Source organism: Coregonus clupeaformis, chromosome 27 (genome assembly GCF_020615455.1).
Source record: "Coregonus clupeaformis isolate EN_2021a chromosome 27, ASM2061545v1, whole genome shotgun sequence".
In the NCBI taxonomy this organism is placed as follows: Eukaryota; Metazoa; Chordata; class Actinopteri; order Salmoniformes; family Salmonidae; genus Coregonus; species Coregonus clupeaformis.
In genome coordinates, this window is record NC_059218.1 from 49,140,784 (window position 1) to 49,158,283 (window position 17,500).

Sequence of the window (17,500 nt, forward strand, 5' to 3'; positions counted from 1 at the left end):
TATGAACTTATATGCAAAACAACGCCGGATTCAAAACGTATAATTTTTCTATATAAATTATTATACAAAATTCTTGCAAGCAATAGAATGTTATATATATATATATATATATATATATATATATATGGGGATACAACCGTCCCAGCTATGCAGATTTTGGTGCAAAGAGACAGACATTAGTTTTGGTTATGTCCATATGTAGCTTGTTTTCAGGTCGCAGGTTCAGGAATGGTTGAAGAACTGCAACATTTCCCTGGAGCTAACTCTGCAGATAGCACTGCTGGGTGATTTAAAAAGTCAGTCGATCAATAATATAATACTTTTAGCAAAAAATTGTATCTTTCATTTACAATCTGTAGAAACTATGAGAATAGAAAAGTTCAGAACATTGTGAAACATCACAGCACAGTTGAAAAATATATGGCAAAGTAGAAATCAATCTGGGAGGGGTTGATGGTAGCTGAAGGATGGGACTAAAAACAAACAAAAGATAACTGTTGTAAGGTGCATTGTGTCTGTAAAATATATTTAGTTTATACAGTTGAAGTCGGAAGTTTACATACACTTAGGTTGGAGTCATTAAAACTTGTTTTTCAACCACTCCACACATTTCCTGTTAACAAACTACAGTTTTGGCAAGTCGGTTAGGACATCTACTTTGTGTATGACACAAGTAATATTTCCAACAATTGTTTACAGACAGATAATTCACTTAAAATTCACTGTATTACAATTCCAGTGGGTCAGAAGTTTACATACACTAAGTTGACTGTGCCTTTAAACAGTTTGGAAAATTCCAGAAAATGATGTAATGGCTTTAGAAGCTTCTGATAGGCTAATTGACATAATTTGAGTCAATTGGAGGTGTACCTGTGGATGTATTTCAAGGCCTACCTTCAAACTCAGTGCCTCTTTGCTTGACATCATGGGAAAATGAAAAGAAATCAGCCAAGACCTCCGAAAAAAAATTGTAGACCACCACAAGTCTGGTTCATCCTTGGGAGCAATTTCCAAATGCCTGAAGGTACCACATTCATCTGTACAAACAATAGCATGCAAGTATAAACACCATGGGACCACGCAGCTCTCATACCGCTCAGGAAGGAGACGCGTTCTGTCTCCTAGAGATGAACGTACTTTGGTGCAAAAAGTGCAAATCAATCCCAGAACAACAGCAAAGGACCTTGTGAAGATGCTGGAGGAATCAGGTACAAAAGTATCTATATCCACAGTAAAACGAGTCCTATATCGACATAACCTGAAAGGCCGCTCAGCAAGGAAGAAGCCACTACTCCAAAACCGCCATTAAAAAGCCAGACCATGGTTTGCAACTGCACATGGGGACAAAGATCATACTTTTTGGAGAAATATCCTCTGGTCTGATGAAACAAAAATAGAACTGTTTGGCCATAATGACCATTGTGATGTTTGGAGGAAAAGGGAGGAAGCTTGCAAGCCGAAGAACACCATCCTTCACTGTGGGGATGGTGTTCTCGGGGTGATGAGAGGTGTTGGGTTTGGTCCAGACATAGCGTTTTCCTTGATGGCCAAAAAGCTCAATTTTAGTCTCATCTGACCAGAGTACCTTCTTCCATATGTTTGGGGAGTCTCCCACATGCCTTTTGGCGAACACCAAACGTGTTTGCATATTTTTTTCTTTAAGCAATGGCTTTTTCTGGCCACTCTTCCGTAAAGCCCAGCTCTGTGGAGTGTACGGCTTAAAGTGGTCCTATGGACAAATGCTCCAATCTCCGCTGTGGAGCTTTGCATCTCCTTCAGGGTCATCTTTGGTAACTTTGTTGCCTCTCTTGGCAGGTTTGTTGTGGTGCCATATTCTTTCCATTTTTTAATAATGGATTTAATGGTGCTCCGTGGGATGTTCAAAGTTTTTTATATTTTTTTATAACCCAACCCTGATGTGTACTTCTCCACAACTTTGTCCCTGACCTGTTTGGAGAGCTCCTTGGTCTTCATGGTGCCGCTTGCTTGGTGGTGCCCCTTGCTTAGTGGTGCTGCAGACTCTGGAGCCTTCCAGAACAGGTGTATATATACTGAGAATGTGCGGCACTTGTGGGGGTTTTTCATTTCACTTCACCAATTTGGACTATTTTGTGTATGTCCATTACATGAAATCCAAAAATAAATAAAAACCATTTAAATTACAGGTTGTAATGCAACAACATAGGAAAACGCCAAGGGGGATGAATACTTTTGCAATGCACTGTACTTTGATGAGTCAAAAATGTAGATGACATTTTGTTAAACAAAATCCATGATTCATTTTTTGTCTCCAATTGTTTATTTGTTCTTTAAACTGTGTGAATTTCAATAAAAACTAGGAAAATGTGTGTTCTAAAACTTTTGATCGGTAATGTACAAAAATAGAACTGTTTGGCCATAATGACCATTGTGATGTTTGGAGGAAAAGGGAGGAAGCTTGCAAGCCGAAGAACACCATCCTTCACTGTGGGGATGGTGTTCTCGGGGTGATGAGAGGTGTTGGGTTTGGTCCAGACATAGCGTTTTCCTTGATGGCCAAAAAGCTCAATTTTAGTCTCATCTGACCAGAGTACCTTCTTCCATATGTTTGGGGAGTCTCCCACATGCCTTTTGGCGAACACCAAACGTGTTTGCATATTTTTTTCTTTAAGCAATGGCTTTTTTCTGGCCACTCTTCCGTAAAGCCCAGCTCTGTGGAGTGTACGGCTTAAAGTGGTCCTATGGACAAATGCTCCAATCTCCGCTGTGGAGCTTTGCATCTCCTTCAGGGTCATCTTTGGTAACTTTGTTGCCTCTCTTGGCAGGTTTGTTGTGGTGCCATATTCTTTCCATTTTTTAATAATGGATTTAATGGTGCTCCGTGGGATGTTCAAAGTTTTTTATATTTTTTTATAACCCAACCCTGATGTGTACTTCTCCACAACTTTGTCCCTGACCTGTTTGGAGAGCTCCTTGGTCTTCATGGTGCCGCTTGCTTGGTGGTGCCCCTTGCTTAGTGGTGCTGCAGACTCTGGAGCCTTCCAGAACAGGTGTATATATACTGAGAATGTGCGGCACTTGTGGGGGTTTTTCATTTCACTTCACCAATTTGGACTATTTTGTGTATGTCCATTACATGAAATCCAAAAATAAATAAAAACCATTTAAATTACAGGTTGTAATGCAACAACATAGGAAAACGCCAAGGGGGATGAATACTTTTGCAATGCACTGTACTTTGATGAGTCAAAAATGTAGATGACATTTTGTTAAACAAAATCCATGATTCATTTTTTGTCTCCAATTGTTTATTTGTTCTTTAAACTGTGTGAATTTCAATAAAAACTAGGAAAATGTGTGTTCTAAAACTTTTGATCGGTAATGTACACTACCGTTCAAACGTTTGGGGTCACTTAGAAATGTCCTTGTTTTTGAAAGCAAAGCAATTTTTTTGTCCATTAAAATAACATCAAATCGATCCGAAATATAGTGTAGACATTGTTCATGTTGTAAATGGCTATTGTAGCTGGAAATGGCTGATTTTTATGGAATATCTACATAGGCGTACAGAGGCCCATTATCAGCAACCATCAGTCCTGTGTTCCAATGGCACGTTGTGTTTGCTAATCCAAGTTTATCATTTTAAAAGGCTAATTGATCATTAGAAAACCCTTTTGCAATTATGTTAGCACAGCTGAAAACTGTTGTGCGGATTTAAAGAATTAATAAAACTGTCCTTCTTGAGATTAGTTGAGGATCTGGAGCATCAGCAATTGTGGGTTTGATTACAGGCTCAAAATGGCCAGAAACAAAGAACTTACAGACACACCTCAAAACTATGAAATAACACTTATTTTTACATTTTAGTCATTTAGCATACGCTCTTATCCAGAGCGACTTACAGTTAGCGAGTGCATACATTTTCATACTGGCCCCCCGTGGGAAACGAACCCATAACCCCGGCGTTGCAAGCGCCATGCTCTACCAACTGAGCTACATATGGAATCATGTAGTAACCAAACAATATGGACTTGATCTTTTACCAAATCTTCTGTATACCCCCCCCACCCCCACCCCCCCTACCTTGTCACAACACAACTGATTGGCTCAAACGCATTAAGAAGGAAAGGAGATCAACAAATTACCTTTTAAAGGCACACCTGTTAATTTAAATCCATTCCAGGTGACTACCTCATGAAGCTGGTTGAGAGAATGCCAAGAGTGTGCAAAGCTGTCATCAAGGCAAAGGGTGGCTACTTTGAAGAATGTCAAATATAAAATATATTTTGATTTGTTTAACAATTTTTGGGTTACTATATGATTCCATATGTGTTATGTCATAGTTTTGATGTCGTCACTATTATTCTCCAATGTAAAAAATAGTAAAAAATAAAGAAAAACCCTTGAATGAGTAGGTGTGTCCAAACCTTTGACTGGTAGTCTTTATACACAGTGCATTCGGAAAGTATTCAGACCCCTTGACTTTTCCCACATTTTGTTAGGTTACAGCCTTACTCTAAAATTGATTCACATTTTTTTTTTTTTTCTCATAGATCTACACACGGAAAAAACGGAAATATCACATTTACCTAAGTATTCAGATCCTTCACTCAGTACTTTGTTGAAGCACCTTTGACAGCGATTACAGCCTTGAGTCTTCTTGGGTATGACGCTACAAGCTTGGCACACCTGCATTTGGGGAGTTTCTCCCATTCTTCTCTGCAGATCCTCTCAAGCTCTGTCAGGTTGGATGGGGAGCGGTGCTCTGGCTGGGCCACTCAAGGACATTCAGAGACTTGTCCCGAAGCCACTCCTGTGTTGTCTTGGCTGTGTGCTTAGGGTCATTGTCCTGTTGGAAGGTGAACCTGTCTCCAGTCCCTACTGCTGAAAAACCTGATGGTGTCAGGTTTCCTCCAGACGTGACGCTTGGCATTCAAGCCAAAGAGTTCAATCTTGGTTTCATCAGACTAGAGAATCTTCTTTCTCATGGTCTGAGAGTCTTTAGGTGCCTTTTGGCAAACTCCAAGCGGGCTGTCATGTGCCTTTTACTGAGGAGTGGCTTCCGTCTGGCAACTCTACCATAAAGGCCTGATTGGTGGAGTGCTGCAGAGATGGTTGTCCTTCTGGAAGGTTCTCCCATCTCCACAGAGGAACTCTGGAGCTCTGTCAGAGTGACCATCGGGTTCTTAGTCACCTCCCTGACCAAGGCACTTCTCCCCCGATTGCTCAGTTTGGCCGGGCGGTCAGGTCTAGGAAGAGTCTTGGTGGTTCCAAACTTCTTCCATTTAAGAATGATGAAGGCCACTGTGTTCTTGGGGACCTTCAATGCTGCAGACATTTTTTTGTACCCTTTCCCAGATCTGTGCTTTCGACACAATCCTGTCTCGGAGCTCTACGGACAACTCCTTCGACCTCATGGCTTGGTTTTTGCGCTGACATGCACTGTCAACTGTGGGACATTTATATAGACAGGTGTGTGCCTTTCCAAATCATGTCCAATCAATTGAATTTACCACAGGTGGACTCCAATCAAGTTGTAGAAACATCTCAAGGATGATCAATGGAAACAGGATGCACCTGAGCTCAATTTCAAGTCTCATAGCAAAAGGTTTTTGCTCCGTCATTATGGGGTATTGTGTGTAGATTGATGAGGGTAAAAAACAATTGAATCCATTTTAATAATAAGGCTGTAACGTAACAAAATGGGGGAAAAGGTCAAGGGGTCTGAATACTTTCCAAATGCGCTGTATGAGAAAATGAACATACCAAAATGAACTGCAAAGCTTGGCATTATTCATGGAATTGTTTCGGGGCTCATTAGAATAATACTCAGCATGCTTTGCATATGTTCATTTTTAAATATACACATAGCGGGAAGTAGGGATGCTGATTTTATAAATCAAAATGTAATTAAATACACCAAATACTCATTGCACTGTAGTTCAGGCCTGTGAAATACAATAAGTAATTTAAATATGTATTTGAAAAACATGTAACAGAAATACTGCCCATCTGTGTGGGGGGGGGATTATGTCTCGTATAATGGTTAATCAGTGAAGTTAGAGTGATCCTTAAAGCATGACACAGAAACACACACATGCACGCACACACAAGTACTAAAACAGAACTTACCTCTTCCACTGATATGGGCAGAATAACTCGACTGAGAGAGAGAGAGAGAGAGAGAGAGAGAGCGAGAGAGAGAGAGAGAGAGAGAGAGAGAGAGAGAGAGAGAGAGAGAGAGAGAGAGAGAGAGAGAGAGAGAGAGAGAGAGAGAGAGAGAGAGAGAGACAGAGAGAGAGAGAGAGAGAGAGAGAGAGAGAGAGAGAGAGAGAGAGAGATGGGGAAAGAGAGAGAGAGAGAGAGATTAGAAAAAGCTGTTAATTCCGACATAATAACCAACAGCGGTCCTGATTGGTCCCTGGATGGGAGACCAGATGCTGCTGGAAGTAAAGTTGGGCATTACTTAATGAGTGAGTAACTGTGGTCTCATATCCCCTCTCTCTCTCCAGATATAAATGTTATGCTAGCTACATATAGTCAAGACTGTGCAAAGCTGTCATCAAGGCAAAGGGTGGCTATTTGAAGAATCTGAAATATAAAATATATTTTGATTTGTTTAACACTTTTTTAGTTACTACATGATTCCATATGTGTTATTTCATAGTTTTGATGTCTTCACTATTATTCTACAATGTAGAAAATAGTCAAAATAAAGAAAAACCCTTGAATGAGTAGGTGTGTCCAACCTTTTGACTGGAACTGTACGTCTCAACAGTCATTATTCCACCCATACAACACCTATCACCTGCTTCAAAGAAGAGAGGATTCCTTCCTTCCATCTTTCTCTCTCTCTCTCGCTTTCATTTTCTGTTTAAAGAGGGATGAAGATCTCACTGTTTAAAAAAAATAAAAAAACTTCTGTTCACATAATGAAAGTCGATGTCTAGCAGGTTGACTTACAGAGAGGAGCAGAGAAACCCGGGCTCGGAGAAACCGGGGCTCGGAGAAACCGGGCTCGGAGAAACCGGGGCTCGGAGAAACTGGGCTCGGAGAAACCCGGGCTCGGAGAAACCGGGCTCGGAGAAACCGGGGCTCGGAGAAACCGGGCTCGGAGAAACCGGGCTCTCTGGCCGGAGGAGTTATAGAGACAGGAGTTCTCGTGCTTTTCCAGAGCCAGTGTTTTATGTAAGCTCTGGTGTTGTTGTGTTTCAATCAGAGGTCAAGACTGTTGCTTTTGTTAAAAGTTCACAGTAAATGACAGCTAAAAGGTACCAGTGCCTGGGCTTGGACCCGAGTTAGAGCGGGTCCTCCGGAGCCATGGCCCAGTGAGACATGGGTTCCCGGCCCGCCTAGATGGAAACAAGAAAAAGTCTGAGCCTTTTGGGTAAAACACTGGGGTAAATCGACGGTGGAAATGTGCCATTAGAAGAGAGGCACAACATGGCCGCCCATTGGCATCCGACCGCAGCAAGGCGCTACAGAGGGTAGTGCGTACTGGGCACGATGCCATCCAGGACCTCTATACCAGGCGGTGTCAGAGGAAGGCCCTCAGTCTGAATTTAAACAACTAATATCAGGTAGAAAATGTGTAGAAATTTGAATTAACATAAATGTACATTTGTTAATAATATTCTCTAAAAACTATTTTTCTTCAATCACAGTTTTTTCAATACTGAGATATTAGCTATTTTGCAGATTATGTTTCTCAAACAAGAATATGAGCAATATGGAATTAATGTTCCTGACATTTAATGTCGAAAGCATTAAAAATAGTTTTCCAGATTGCAAATTCGGCAAAGACGTTCCGCAATGCGAATATTGGGTTGAGACTGACAACCTGGTTCAGTTTGGATGCCGAGGGAAAACCGGTTGGGAACCACTGTCTTAAACGCAGTGGTCTAAAGTAACTAAGTAAAAATACTTTAAAGTACTACTTAAGTAGTTTTTTGGGGGTATCTGTACTTTACTTTACTATTTATATTTTGGACAACTTTTACTTTTACTCCACTACATTCCTAAAGAAAATAATGTACTTTTTACTCCATACATTTTCCCTGACACCCAAAAGTACTAGTTACATTTCTAATGCTCAGGCAGGACAGCAATATGGTCCAATTCACGCACCTATCAATATAATGCATTGTCTTCCCTACTGCCTCTGATCTGGTGGACTCACTTAACACAAATACTGCGTTTGTAAATGGTGCCTGAGTGTTGGAGTGTGCCCCTGTGCCTGCTGTCCGTAATTAAATCAATACAAAATACATGGTGCCGTCTGGTTTGCTTAATATAAGGAATTTGATGTCTAGCATTTACTTTTACTTTTTACTCCGAGTAATTTTTTTCCACCACTTAAGTACATTTCAAACCAGATACTTTCAGACATTTACTCAAGTAGTAGAGGGCGGCTGGTAGCTTGACGTAAATGTCTATGGGACTTTTACAGCGCCTTGCAAAAGTATTCATCCCCCTTGGCGTTTTTCCTATTTTGTTGCATTACAACCTGTCATTTAAGTTGATTTTTATTTGGATTTCATGTAATGGACATATTGGTGAAGTGAAATGAAAAAATTGGTGCGTGCATATGTATTCACCCCCTTTGCTATGAAGCCCCTAAATAAGATCTGGTGCAACCAATTATCTTCAGAAGTCACATAATTAGTTAAATAAAGTCCACCTGTGTGCAATCTAAGTGTCACATGATCTCAGTATATATACACCTGTTCTGAAAGGCCCCAGAGTCTGCAACACCACTAAGCAAGCGGCACCACCAAGCAAGCTGCACCATGAAGACCAAGGAGCTCTCCAAACAGGTCAGGGACAAAGTTGTGGAGAAGTACAGATCAGGGTTGGGTTATAAAAAAATATCCAAAACTTTGAACATCCCACAGAGCACCATTAAATCCATTATTAAAAAATTGAAAGAATATGGCACCACAACAAACCTGCCAAGAGAGGGCCGCCCACCAAAACTCACGGACCAGGCAAGGAGGGCATTAATCAGAGAGGCAATAAAGAGACCTAAGATAACCCTGAAGGAGCTGCAAAGCTCCACAGCGGAGATTGGAGTATCTGTCCATAGGACCACTTTAAGCCGTACACTCCACAGAGCTGGGCTTTATGGAGGATTGGCCAGAATAAAGCCATTGCTTAAAGAAAAAAATAAGCAAACACATTTGGTGTTCGCCAAAAGGCATGTGGGAGACTCCCCAAACGTATGGAAGAAGGTACTCTGGTCAGATGAGACTAAAATTGAGCTTTTTGGCCATCAAGGAAAACGCTATGTCTGGCGCAAACCCAATACCTCTCATCACCCCGAGAACACCATCCCCACAGTGAAGCATGGTGGTGGCATCATCATGCTGTGGGGATGTTTTTCATCGGCAGTGACTGGGAAACTGGTCAGAATTGAAGGAATGATGGATGGCGCTAAATACAGGGAAATTCTTGAGGGAAACCTGATTCAGTCTTCCAAAGATTTGAGACTGGGACGGAGGTTCACCTTCCAGCAGGACAATGACCCTAAGCATACTGCTAAAGCAACACTTGAGTGGTTTAAGGGGAAACATTTACATGTATTGGAATGGCCTAGTCAAAGCCCAGACCTCAATCCAATTGAGAATCTGTGGTATGACTTAAAGATTGCTGTACACCAGCGGAACCCATCCAACTTGAAGGAGCTGGAGCAGTTTTGCCTTGAAGAATGGGCAAAAATCCAAGTGGCTAGATGTGCCAAGCTTATAGAGACATTCCCCAAGAGACTTGCAGCTGTAATTGCTGCAAAAGGTGTCTCTACAAAGTATTGAAAGCTTTTTTTTTTAAATCTTATTTCTTATTTGTTTTCACAATCAAACATATTTTTCATCTTCAAAGTGGTAGGCATGTTGTGTAAATCAAATGATACAACCCCTAAAAAATTCATTTTAATTCCAGGTTTTAAGGCAACAAAATAGGAAAAATGCCAAGGGGGGTGAATACTTTGGCAAGGAAGATCATTTAAATATTGTTGTAGTGCAAAAAAGTACTATATTTTTCTCATGTAGTCTAAGTTGGGGCAATCTGCACATTTGGAAGTTGGTTTCGTGTTAATATCTTAAATCGTGTAGAGCGCGAGCCGAAGAAATCTAATAATAACAACATGAAATCTAGAGTTGTGCTTTGCCTTGCAAGTGTAACAGGTGTAAAATCCACTTTATGTATTTCACCGAAAATCCCTCACATTTATCTTCATTTACTATTTTAAGGTTATTTTGAGATGTACTTTCAAGAGTGAACTATTTTATTGTATTTATTTTCTAAAAAGTGTTGATGTTGTGATGTCATCAACGGAAGCCATACTCTTCAGTTTGCTCAAAGCGTGATGAGGAGAAGCAAACATACTTGTGTATGAGAGTCCGGACGGCAGCATTAACATTTGCCCTGTATCCATTCCATGCAGCCATTAAAAGAGAGACAACCGGCAGAATTGTGTCCAGAGCTTTCCTTTCCCTTCCACCTACACCTCACCAGAACACAACGCAGAAAGGTACCGGTGCAGAACCGGTTCCACAAGCACACCTAATAACTGTTCTCCTCACAGTTCAGTTAAAATGGTGATTAGAAACTGAGTAGTTTGGGTCCTGGATGCTGATTGGCTGAAAGCGGATATATCAGACACTGGGTGTTTAGCATGGTCCGGTGACCTGGCTGGGTGGGGTTTCACATTTTAGACCATTCCATTGGTCATAAAATGAAATGTCCACTCACCCGCGGCACTGGGGCACTTAAAACGAACTTGCTCAATATACCACGGGTATGACCTCCATAACTTACTACATTTGCCCACACTGTATATAGATTTTCTATTGTGTTATTGACTGTACGTTTTGTTTTACCCCATATGCCAGGTCGCAGTTGTAAATGAGAACCTGTTCTCAACTGGCTTACCTGGTTAAATAAAGGTGAAAAAAAAAAAAAAAAAATATATGTAACTCTGTGTTGTTGTTGTTTTTATCGCACTGCTTTGCTTTATCTTGGCCAGGTCGCAGTTGTAAATGAGAACTTGTTCTCAACTGGCTTCCCTGGTTAAATAAAGGTGAAATAAAGGTGAAATAAAGGTTAAATAAAGGGGAAATACATTTGAAAAAATGACGCAAAATGACTTGTCAACTGCTCTAATTCCGTTGGTAACCAGTTTATAACAGCAATAAGGGACCTCAGGGGTTTGTGGTATATAGCTAATATAACTATGGGCTGTATCTGCGTTGCATTATGCTTAAAGGTCGACTTTGGGCAAAAAAATACTAAAATAATGGCTTTAAACTGTATAACTGATCAATGCACCATCAAACCAGGTCATTTAATGCTTAAAAAACAAAAACAAAATGGATGGATAAGATATTTGGCTACAGAAGTGCCATTTCTTACCGAAATGACATCTCACCGTGAAATGACGTCAGGAGGAGTTACTGGCTAGCTACAGTGGCTAGCATAGCTAACGAACTAGCTACGTCACATCAACACACACTGGAGGAGTTACTGGCTAGCTACAGTGGCTAGCATAGCTAACGAACTAGCTACGTCACATCAACACACACTGGAGGAGTTACTGGCTAGCTACAGTGGCTAGCTTAGCTAACGAACTAGCTACGACACATCAACACACACTGGAGGAGTTACTGGCTAGCTACAGTGGCTAGCATAGCTAACGAACTAGCTACGTCATATCAACACACACTGGAGGAGTTACTGGCTAGCTACAGTGGCTAGCATAGCTAACGAACTAGCTATGTCACATCAACACACACTGGAGGAGTTACTGGCTAGCTACAGTGGCTAGCATAGCTAACGAACTAGCTACGTCACATCAACACACACTGGAGGAGTTACTGGCTAGCTACAGTGGCTAGCATAGCTAACGAACTAGCTACGTCACATCAACACACACTGGAGGAGTTACTGGCTAGCTACAGTGGCTAGCTTAGCTAACGAACTAGCTACGTCACATCAACACACACTGGAGGAGTTACTGGCTAGCTACAGTGGCTAGCATAGCTAACGAACTAGCTACGTCACATCAACACACACTGGAGGAGTTACTGGCTAGCTACAGTGGCTAGCTTAGCTAATGAACTAGCTACGTCACATCAACACATACTGGAGGAGTTACTGGCTAGCTACAGTGGCTAGCATAGCTAACGAACTAGCTACGTCACATCAACACACACTGGAGGAGTTACTGGCTAGCTACAGTGTCTAGCATAGCTAACGAACTAGCTACGTCACATCAACACACACTGGAGGAGTTACTGGCTAGCTACTGTGGCTAGCTTAGCTAACGAACTAGCTACGTCACATCAACACATACTGGAGGAGTTACTGGCTAGCTACAGTGGCTAGCTTAGCTAACGAACTAGCTACGTCACATCAACACATACTGGAGGAGTTACTGGCTAGCTACAGTGGCTAGCTTAGCTAACGAACTAGCTACGACACATCAACACACACTGGAGGAGTTACTGGCTAGCTACAGTGGCTAGCATAGCTAACGAACTAGCTACGACACATCAACACATACTGGAGGAGTTACTGGCTAGCTACAGTGGCTAGCTTAGCTAACGAACTAGCTACGTCACATCAACACACACTGGAGGAGTTACTGGCTAGCTACAGTGGCTAGCTTAGCTTACAAAGTAGCTACGTCGGTCGCGGCGCTCATTACTAAAATGACACATCCACGAACCACCAAAAGCCGTTACAGAGAGGGGGGATATTCCTAGCTGTAATTCCTAGCTGTCCCTGTCCCCGCGAGAGGACAGCGTGTGTTGACTGTCCCTGTCCCCGCGAGAGGACAGCGTGTGTTGATTGTCCCTGTCCCCACGAGAGGAGAGCGTGAAGGGGCTCTAGCCTTTTGGGGGCCCCAACCAAGCAGGCAAAATGTTAGAGTGTGATACACCCACTGAACAGATACACTGTAAAACCAAGTGTGATTACATCCACTGAACAGATACACTGTAAAACCAAGTGTGTTTACATCCACTGAACACTTTTCTGGAACACTTAGAATTGGGAGTGTTGTTTTAACACTGTAGGGTGTAAAGCCGTATTTGCATATTCCCCAGCATGCCTTTCGAGCGAATGTGAGAGATACCCACCCATAACTGTGTTTGTTGTTAGTGACAGAGACATGGTTATTGCATTCATTAACCTTCATTCCTGAAGCCTTTACCAAGTGACTGTCTAAGTAAATGTTTGAATTAAAAGTAAACCCTTCATGACCACATATTAGACCTTTCTTTACTTATGGCCTAAATATCCTTGATGTTGTGGTCTTAAGAAATAATAACTATTACATTGAGGTAAACTTGGAGTCACGCGATGACACGTTGTGTGGTCCTCCCACTAGAATGGTAAAGCTTGAAGCTTGCAGCATGATCTGACATGTTGTCCACCCAATGAAAGGATCAGAGTATGAATCTAGTACTAAAAGCATAAGCTACAGCTAGCTAGCACTGCAGTGCATAACATGTGGTGAGTAGTTGACTCAAAGAGAGAGAAAGACAATAGTTGAACAGTTTTTAACAAATTCATTTAATCCAAAATGAAGGAGAAGCAAGTGAGAGATAGAGAGAGATTTCGTATTTTCTTTTCACTTTCAGTTTCACTTACTTAGCTAGCAAATGCAGCTAGCTTGCTTAGCCTACTCAAACACCCGGCTCAAACGGAGGGATGCTATGTTAGCTAGTTCGCTATGACTATCCAACACAACATTAGAACTCTTCCAAGTTAAGGTAAGCTTTTGTTTTTACTAATTTATTGCCACCGGGGCCCGCCGGTGTAACTGCTTACTGACTGTACACTGTAACGTTACTGCATGATTGTAGAGGGTTTACTAACAAGTTAGTTCTATTAGCTATGCTGACTAGGACGTTACTTTAGCTAATATGGTGACTACGATGTAGGCTGTGTGTAGCGGTTATGATATGGGTTTGCTGGGAACGTTTTTTTTTGCCTGGTCACATACAGCTGATGTGTTGTGCATTGAAGTCCACAAACGAAGGGAAGAGGTGAGAGAAGGAGAGTGCATAGAGGTGAGAAGGAATACAACATGGCTGCTATGAAAGTGAACTGTGTTTACCCGTGATCAGGGGTGTATTCATTCTGCCGATTCTTTTGAAAATCGTTTCTTAAACAGGGATAAAAAATACCTGAATTTGACCAATAGAAACTCTAGTTTGTAACTGTTGGACTAATGATTACACCCATTATCAGCTAGATGCAGGCAAGAGTGTGCAAGGCGGTATTGAATGTGTCACTCTCTCAAATTTTTCTCTCGACCTGTGTGCACCTACGTTGTAAACTTTCATTCATAGGTTAAGTTGTAGCAACCTCATGATGGGTATAGTGAAAATTCAAGTATCATGTAGTAGTGAAACCTATCACTGTTATATTGAACTGGGTGAATGGAATATGAATGACAGTCATCCAATATACTGTAATAAAAATAAGGCCATGCTCATGAAAAACAAAGAATTGTCCTCCCTCATCTTAAACAGCACTGACCGAGTTGAAAATGCGATGTAAACCATTTAACTTGTATTTTGATGGTTTTGTTTATTCGGTACATGGGAATTTAACCGTGGTGCACATAAAGTTATTTTTATGAGCACTACGTCATCACGCACTGACTTTTATCTGCAACAAGCCAATTAGATAGAAACACATCTCTGCTGTGAAAATGCATGAAAATCTGTCGCCAATTTGATGGAAACCTAGCTACAGTCGAGTAACAAAAACACCACGCAATTGAAAAGATTTCTAATGACTAAATGCAGGATGACGGGGAAGAACATGCTAGTGTTTAACATACAGGTGTTCTATGACGGGGAAGAACATGCTAGTGTTTAACATACAGGTGTTCTATGACGGGGAAGAACATGCTAGTGTTTAACATACAGGTGTTCTCCTGGTTGGAAACAGACTGGAAACAGCTGACTATCATGTTTAATCTTGCATTCTAAACGCCTGGGTTTAAGATGACAACCCTTATTGGCTAATCTAAATGCCTAATGTTTAAGTTTTAAACACTGACATTTAGATTATAACCGTGTTTCATGAATAAAATAAATAAAAACAAACATTGTAAAGTGGTTATCCCACTGGCTATAAGGTGAATGCACCTATTTGTAAGTCGCTCTGGATAAGAGCGTCTGCTAAATGACGTAAATGTAAATGTAATGTAAATGTTTTACATACAGTGTAAGACACTAGCAACGTCTCAGTCCACGTTGTGTGTGTGTGTCCATTCAGCATTCCATCGTGACCAACTTAATTCATTTCCAGTCGGTCTCATCAGGGCTCCGGTATCTCCCTAATCGGTTCAGATCCACCAGACCGCAGTCATCCTATCCTCTCCTCTCCTCTCCTCTCCTCTCCTCTCCTCTCCTCTCCTCTCCTCTCCTCTCCTCTCCTCTCCTCTCCTCTCCTCTCCTCTCCTCTCCACTCCTCCCCCTCTCCTCTCCTCTCCTCTCCTCTCCTCTCCTCTCCTCTCCTCTCCTCTCCTCTCCTCCCCCTCTCCTCTCCTCCCCCTCTCCTCTCCTCCTCTCCCTCTCCTCGCCTCTCCCTCCTCCCCTCTCCTCTCCTCTCCTCGCCTCTCCTCTCCTCTCCTCTCCTCTCCTCTCCTCTCCTCTCCTCTCCTCCCTCTCCCTCCTTCCCCCTCTCCTCTCTCTCCTCGCCTCGCCTCGCCTCGCCTCCTCTCCTCTCCTCTCCTCTCCTCTCCTCTCCCTCCTCCCCCCTCTCCTCTCCTCTCCTCCTCTCCACTCCTCCCCCTCCGCCCCCTCTCCACTCCTCCCCCTCTCCTCTCCTCTCCTCTCCCTCTCCCTCCTCCCCTCCCTCTCCTCTCCTCTCCTCTCCTCTCCTCTCCTCTCCTCTCCACTCCTCCCCCTCTCCACTTCCCTCCCTCTCCACTCCTCCCCCTCTCCTCTCCTCCCCCTCTCCTCCCCCTCTCCTCTCCTCCCCCTCTCCCTCCCTCCTCCCCCTCTCCTCCCCCTCTCCTCCCCCTCTCCTCTCCTCTCCTCTCCCTCCTCTCCTCTCCTCTCCTCTCCTCTCCTCTCCTCTCCTCTCCTCCCCCCTCTCCTCTCCTCTCCTCTCCTCGCCTCTCCTCTCCTCTCCTCTCCTCTCCTCTCCACTCCTCCCCCCTCTCCTCTCTCGCCTCTCTCGCCTCTCCTCCTCCCCCTCTCCTCTCCTCTCCTCTCCTCTCCTCTCCTCTCCTCTCCTCTCCTCTCCTCTCCACTCCTCTCCTCTCCTCTCCACTCCTCCCCCTCTCCTCTCCTCGCCTCGCCTCCTCTCGCCTCGCCTCCTCTCCTCTCCTCTCCTCTCCACTCCTCTCCTCTCCTCTCCTCCTCTCCTCCTCCCCCTCCGCCCCCTCTCCACTCCTCCCCCTCTCCTCTCCTCCCCCTCTCCACTCCTCTCCCTCTCCACTCCTCCCCTTCACGTCAGCCCCCCGGTGAAACACGACAGATACTAGCCATGTAGCGCCAGGTGTCAGCCCCCCGGTGAAACACGATTGATGCTAGCCATGTAGCGCCAGGCGTGATCCCCCCGGTGAAACACGACTGATGCTAGCCATGTAGCAACAGGCGTCAGCCCCAAGGTGAAACACGACTGATGCTAGCCATGTAGCGCCAGGCGTCAGCCCCCCGGTGAAACACGACTGATGCTAGCCATGTAGCGCCAGGCGTCAGCCCCCCGGTGAAACACGACTGATGCTAGCCATGTAGCGCCAGGCGTCAGCCCCCCGGTGAAACACGACTGATGCTAGCCATGTAACGCCAGGCGTTAGCCCCCCGGTGAAACACCACTGATGCTAGCCATGTAGCGCCAGGCGTCAGCCCCCCGGTGAAACACGACTGATGCTAGCCATGTAGCGCCAGGCGTCAGCCCCCCGGTGAAACACGACTGATGCTAGCCTTGTAGCGCCAGGCTTCAGCCCCCCGGTGAAACACGACTGATGCTAGCCATGTAGCACCAGGCGTCAGCTCCCCGGTGAAACACGACTGATGCTAGAATCCCACATGAATAGACGGACGCTGGTACCACGGTTTAATTTCCTCCCTCCATCTGTCTATTCCATCCCTCCATCTCTCCATCTCTCCACCTCTACACTGACTCAATCCCTGTAGCTAACGGAATGCTATTTCTGTCGTTTCACCTTCACCCCTTGCATCAATAACACCACAGAGGAGAGGATGGATGCTGGCACGCACAGCCTGCTTCTGTCCCTATAACGTTAACGTTTAACGTATTTTTTGGTCCTTTTCCTTACAATATTTTTCTGATCTGTCCCTATTCCGTGATGTAGCTTATTCTCGTTGCATTATACCGTTACCGGGTGCAGGCCGTTACTGCAGCCTATATGAAGGGCACGGCGGCGCGGAGCCTGCTGCTGATGGCTCTGGTATAATACTAACACCATCTAACCGGCATACAGAACATCATTTCTGAATGGGCTTAAAAATAACAAATCATATTTTTTTGCAAA

At 43.6% G+C, this 17,500-nt stretch overlaps 1 protein-coding gene across 1 annotated transcript in view; it reads right to left on the minus strand.

Moving 5' to 3' along the window:
* Nucleotides 1-17,500, minus strand: part of LOC121542070 (phosphatidylinositol transfer protein alpha isoform-like) — a 56,028-nt gene that overhangs the window by 37,896 nt on the left and 632 nt on the right. Inside the window, exon 2 of the mRNA XM_041851514.2 lies at nt 6,112-6,142. Within this exon, the coding sequence (XP_041707448.1) occupies nt 6,112-6,142 (31 nt within the window). The remainder of the gene's footprint in view (nt 1-6,111; nt 6,143-17,500) is intronic.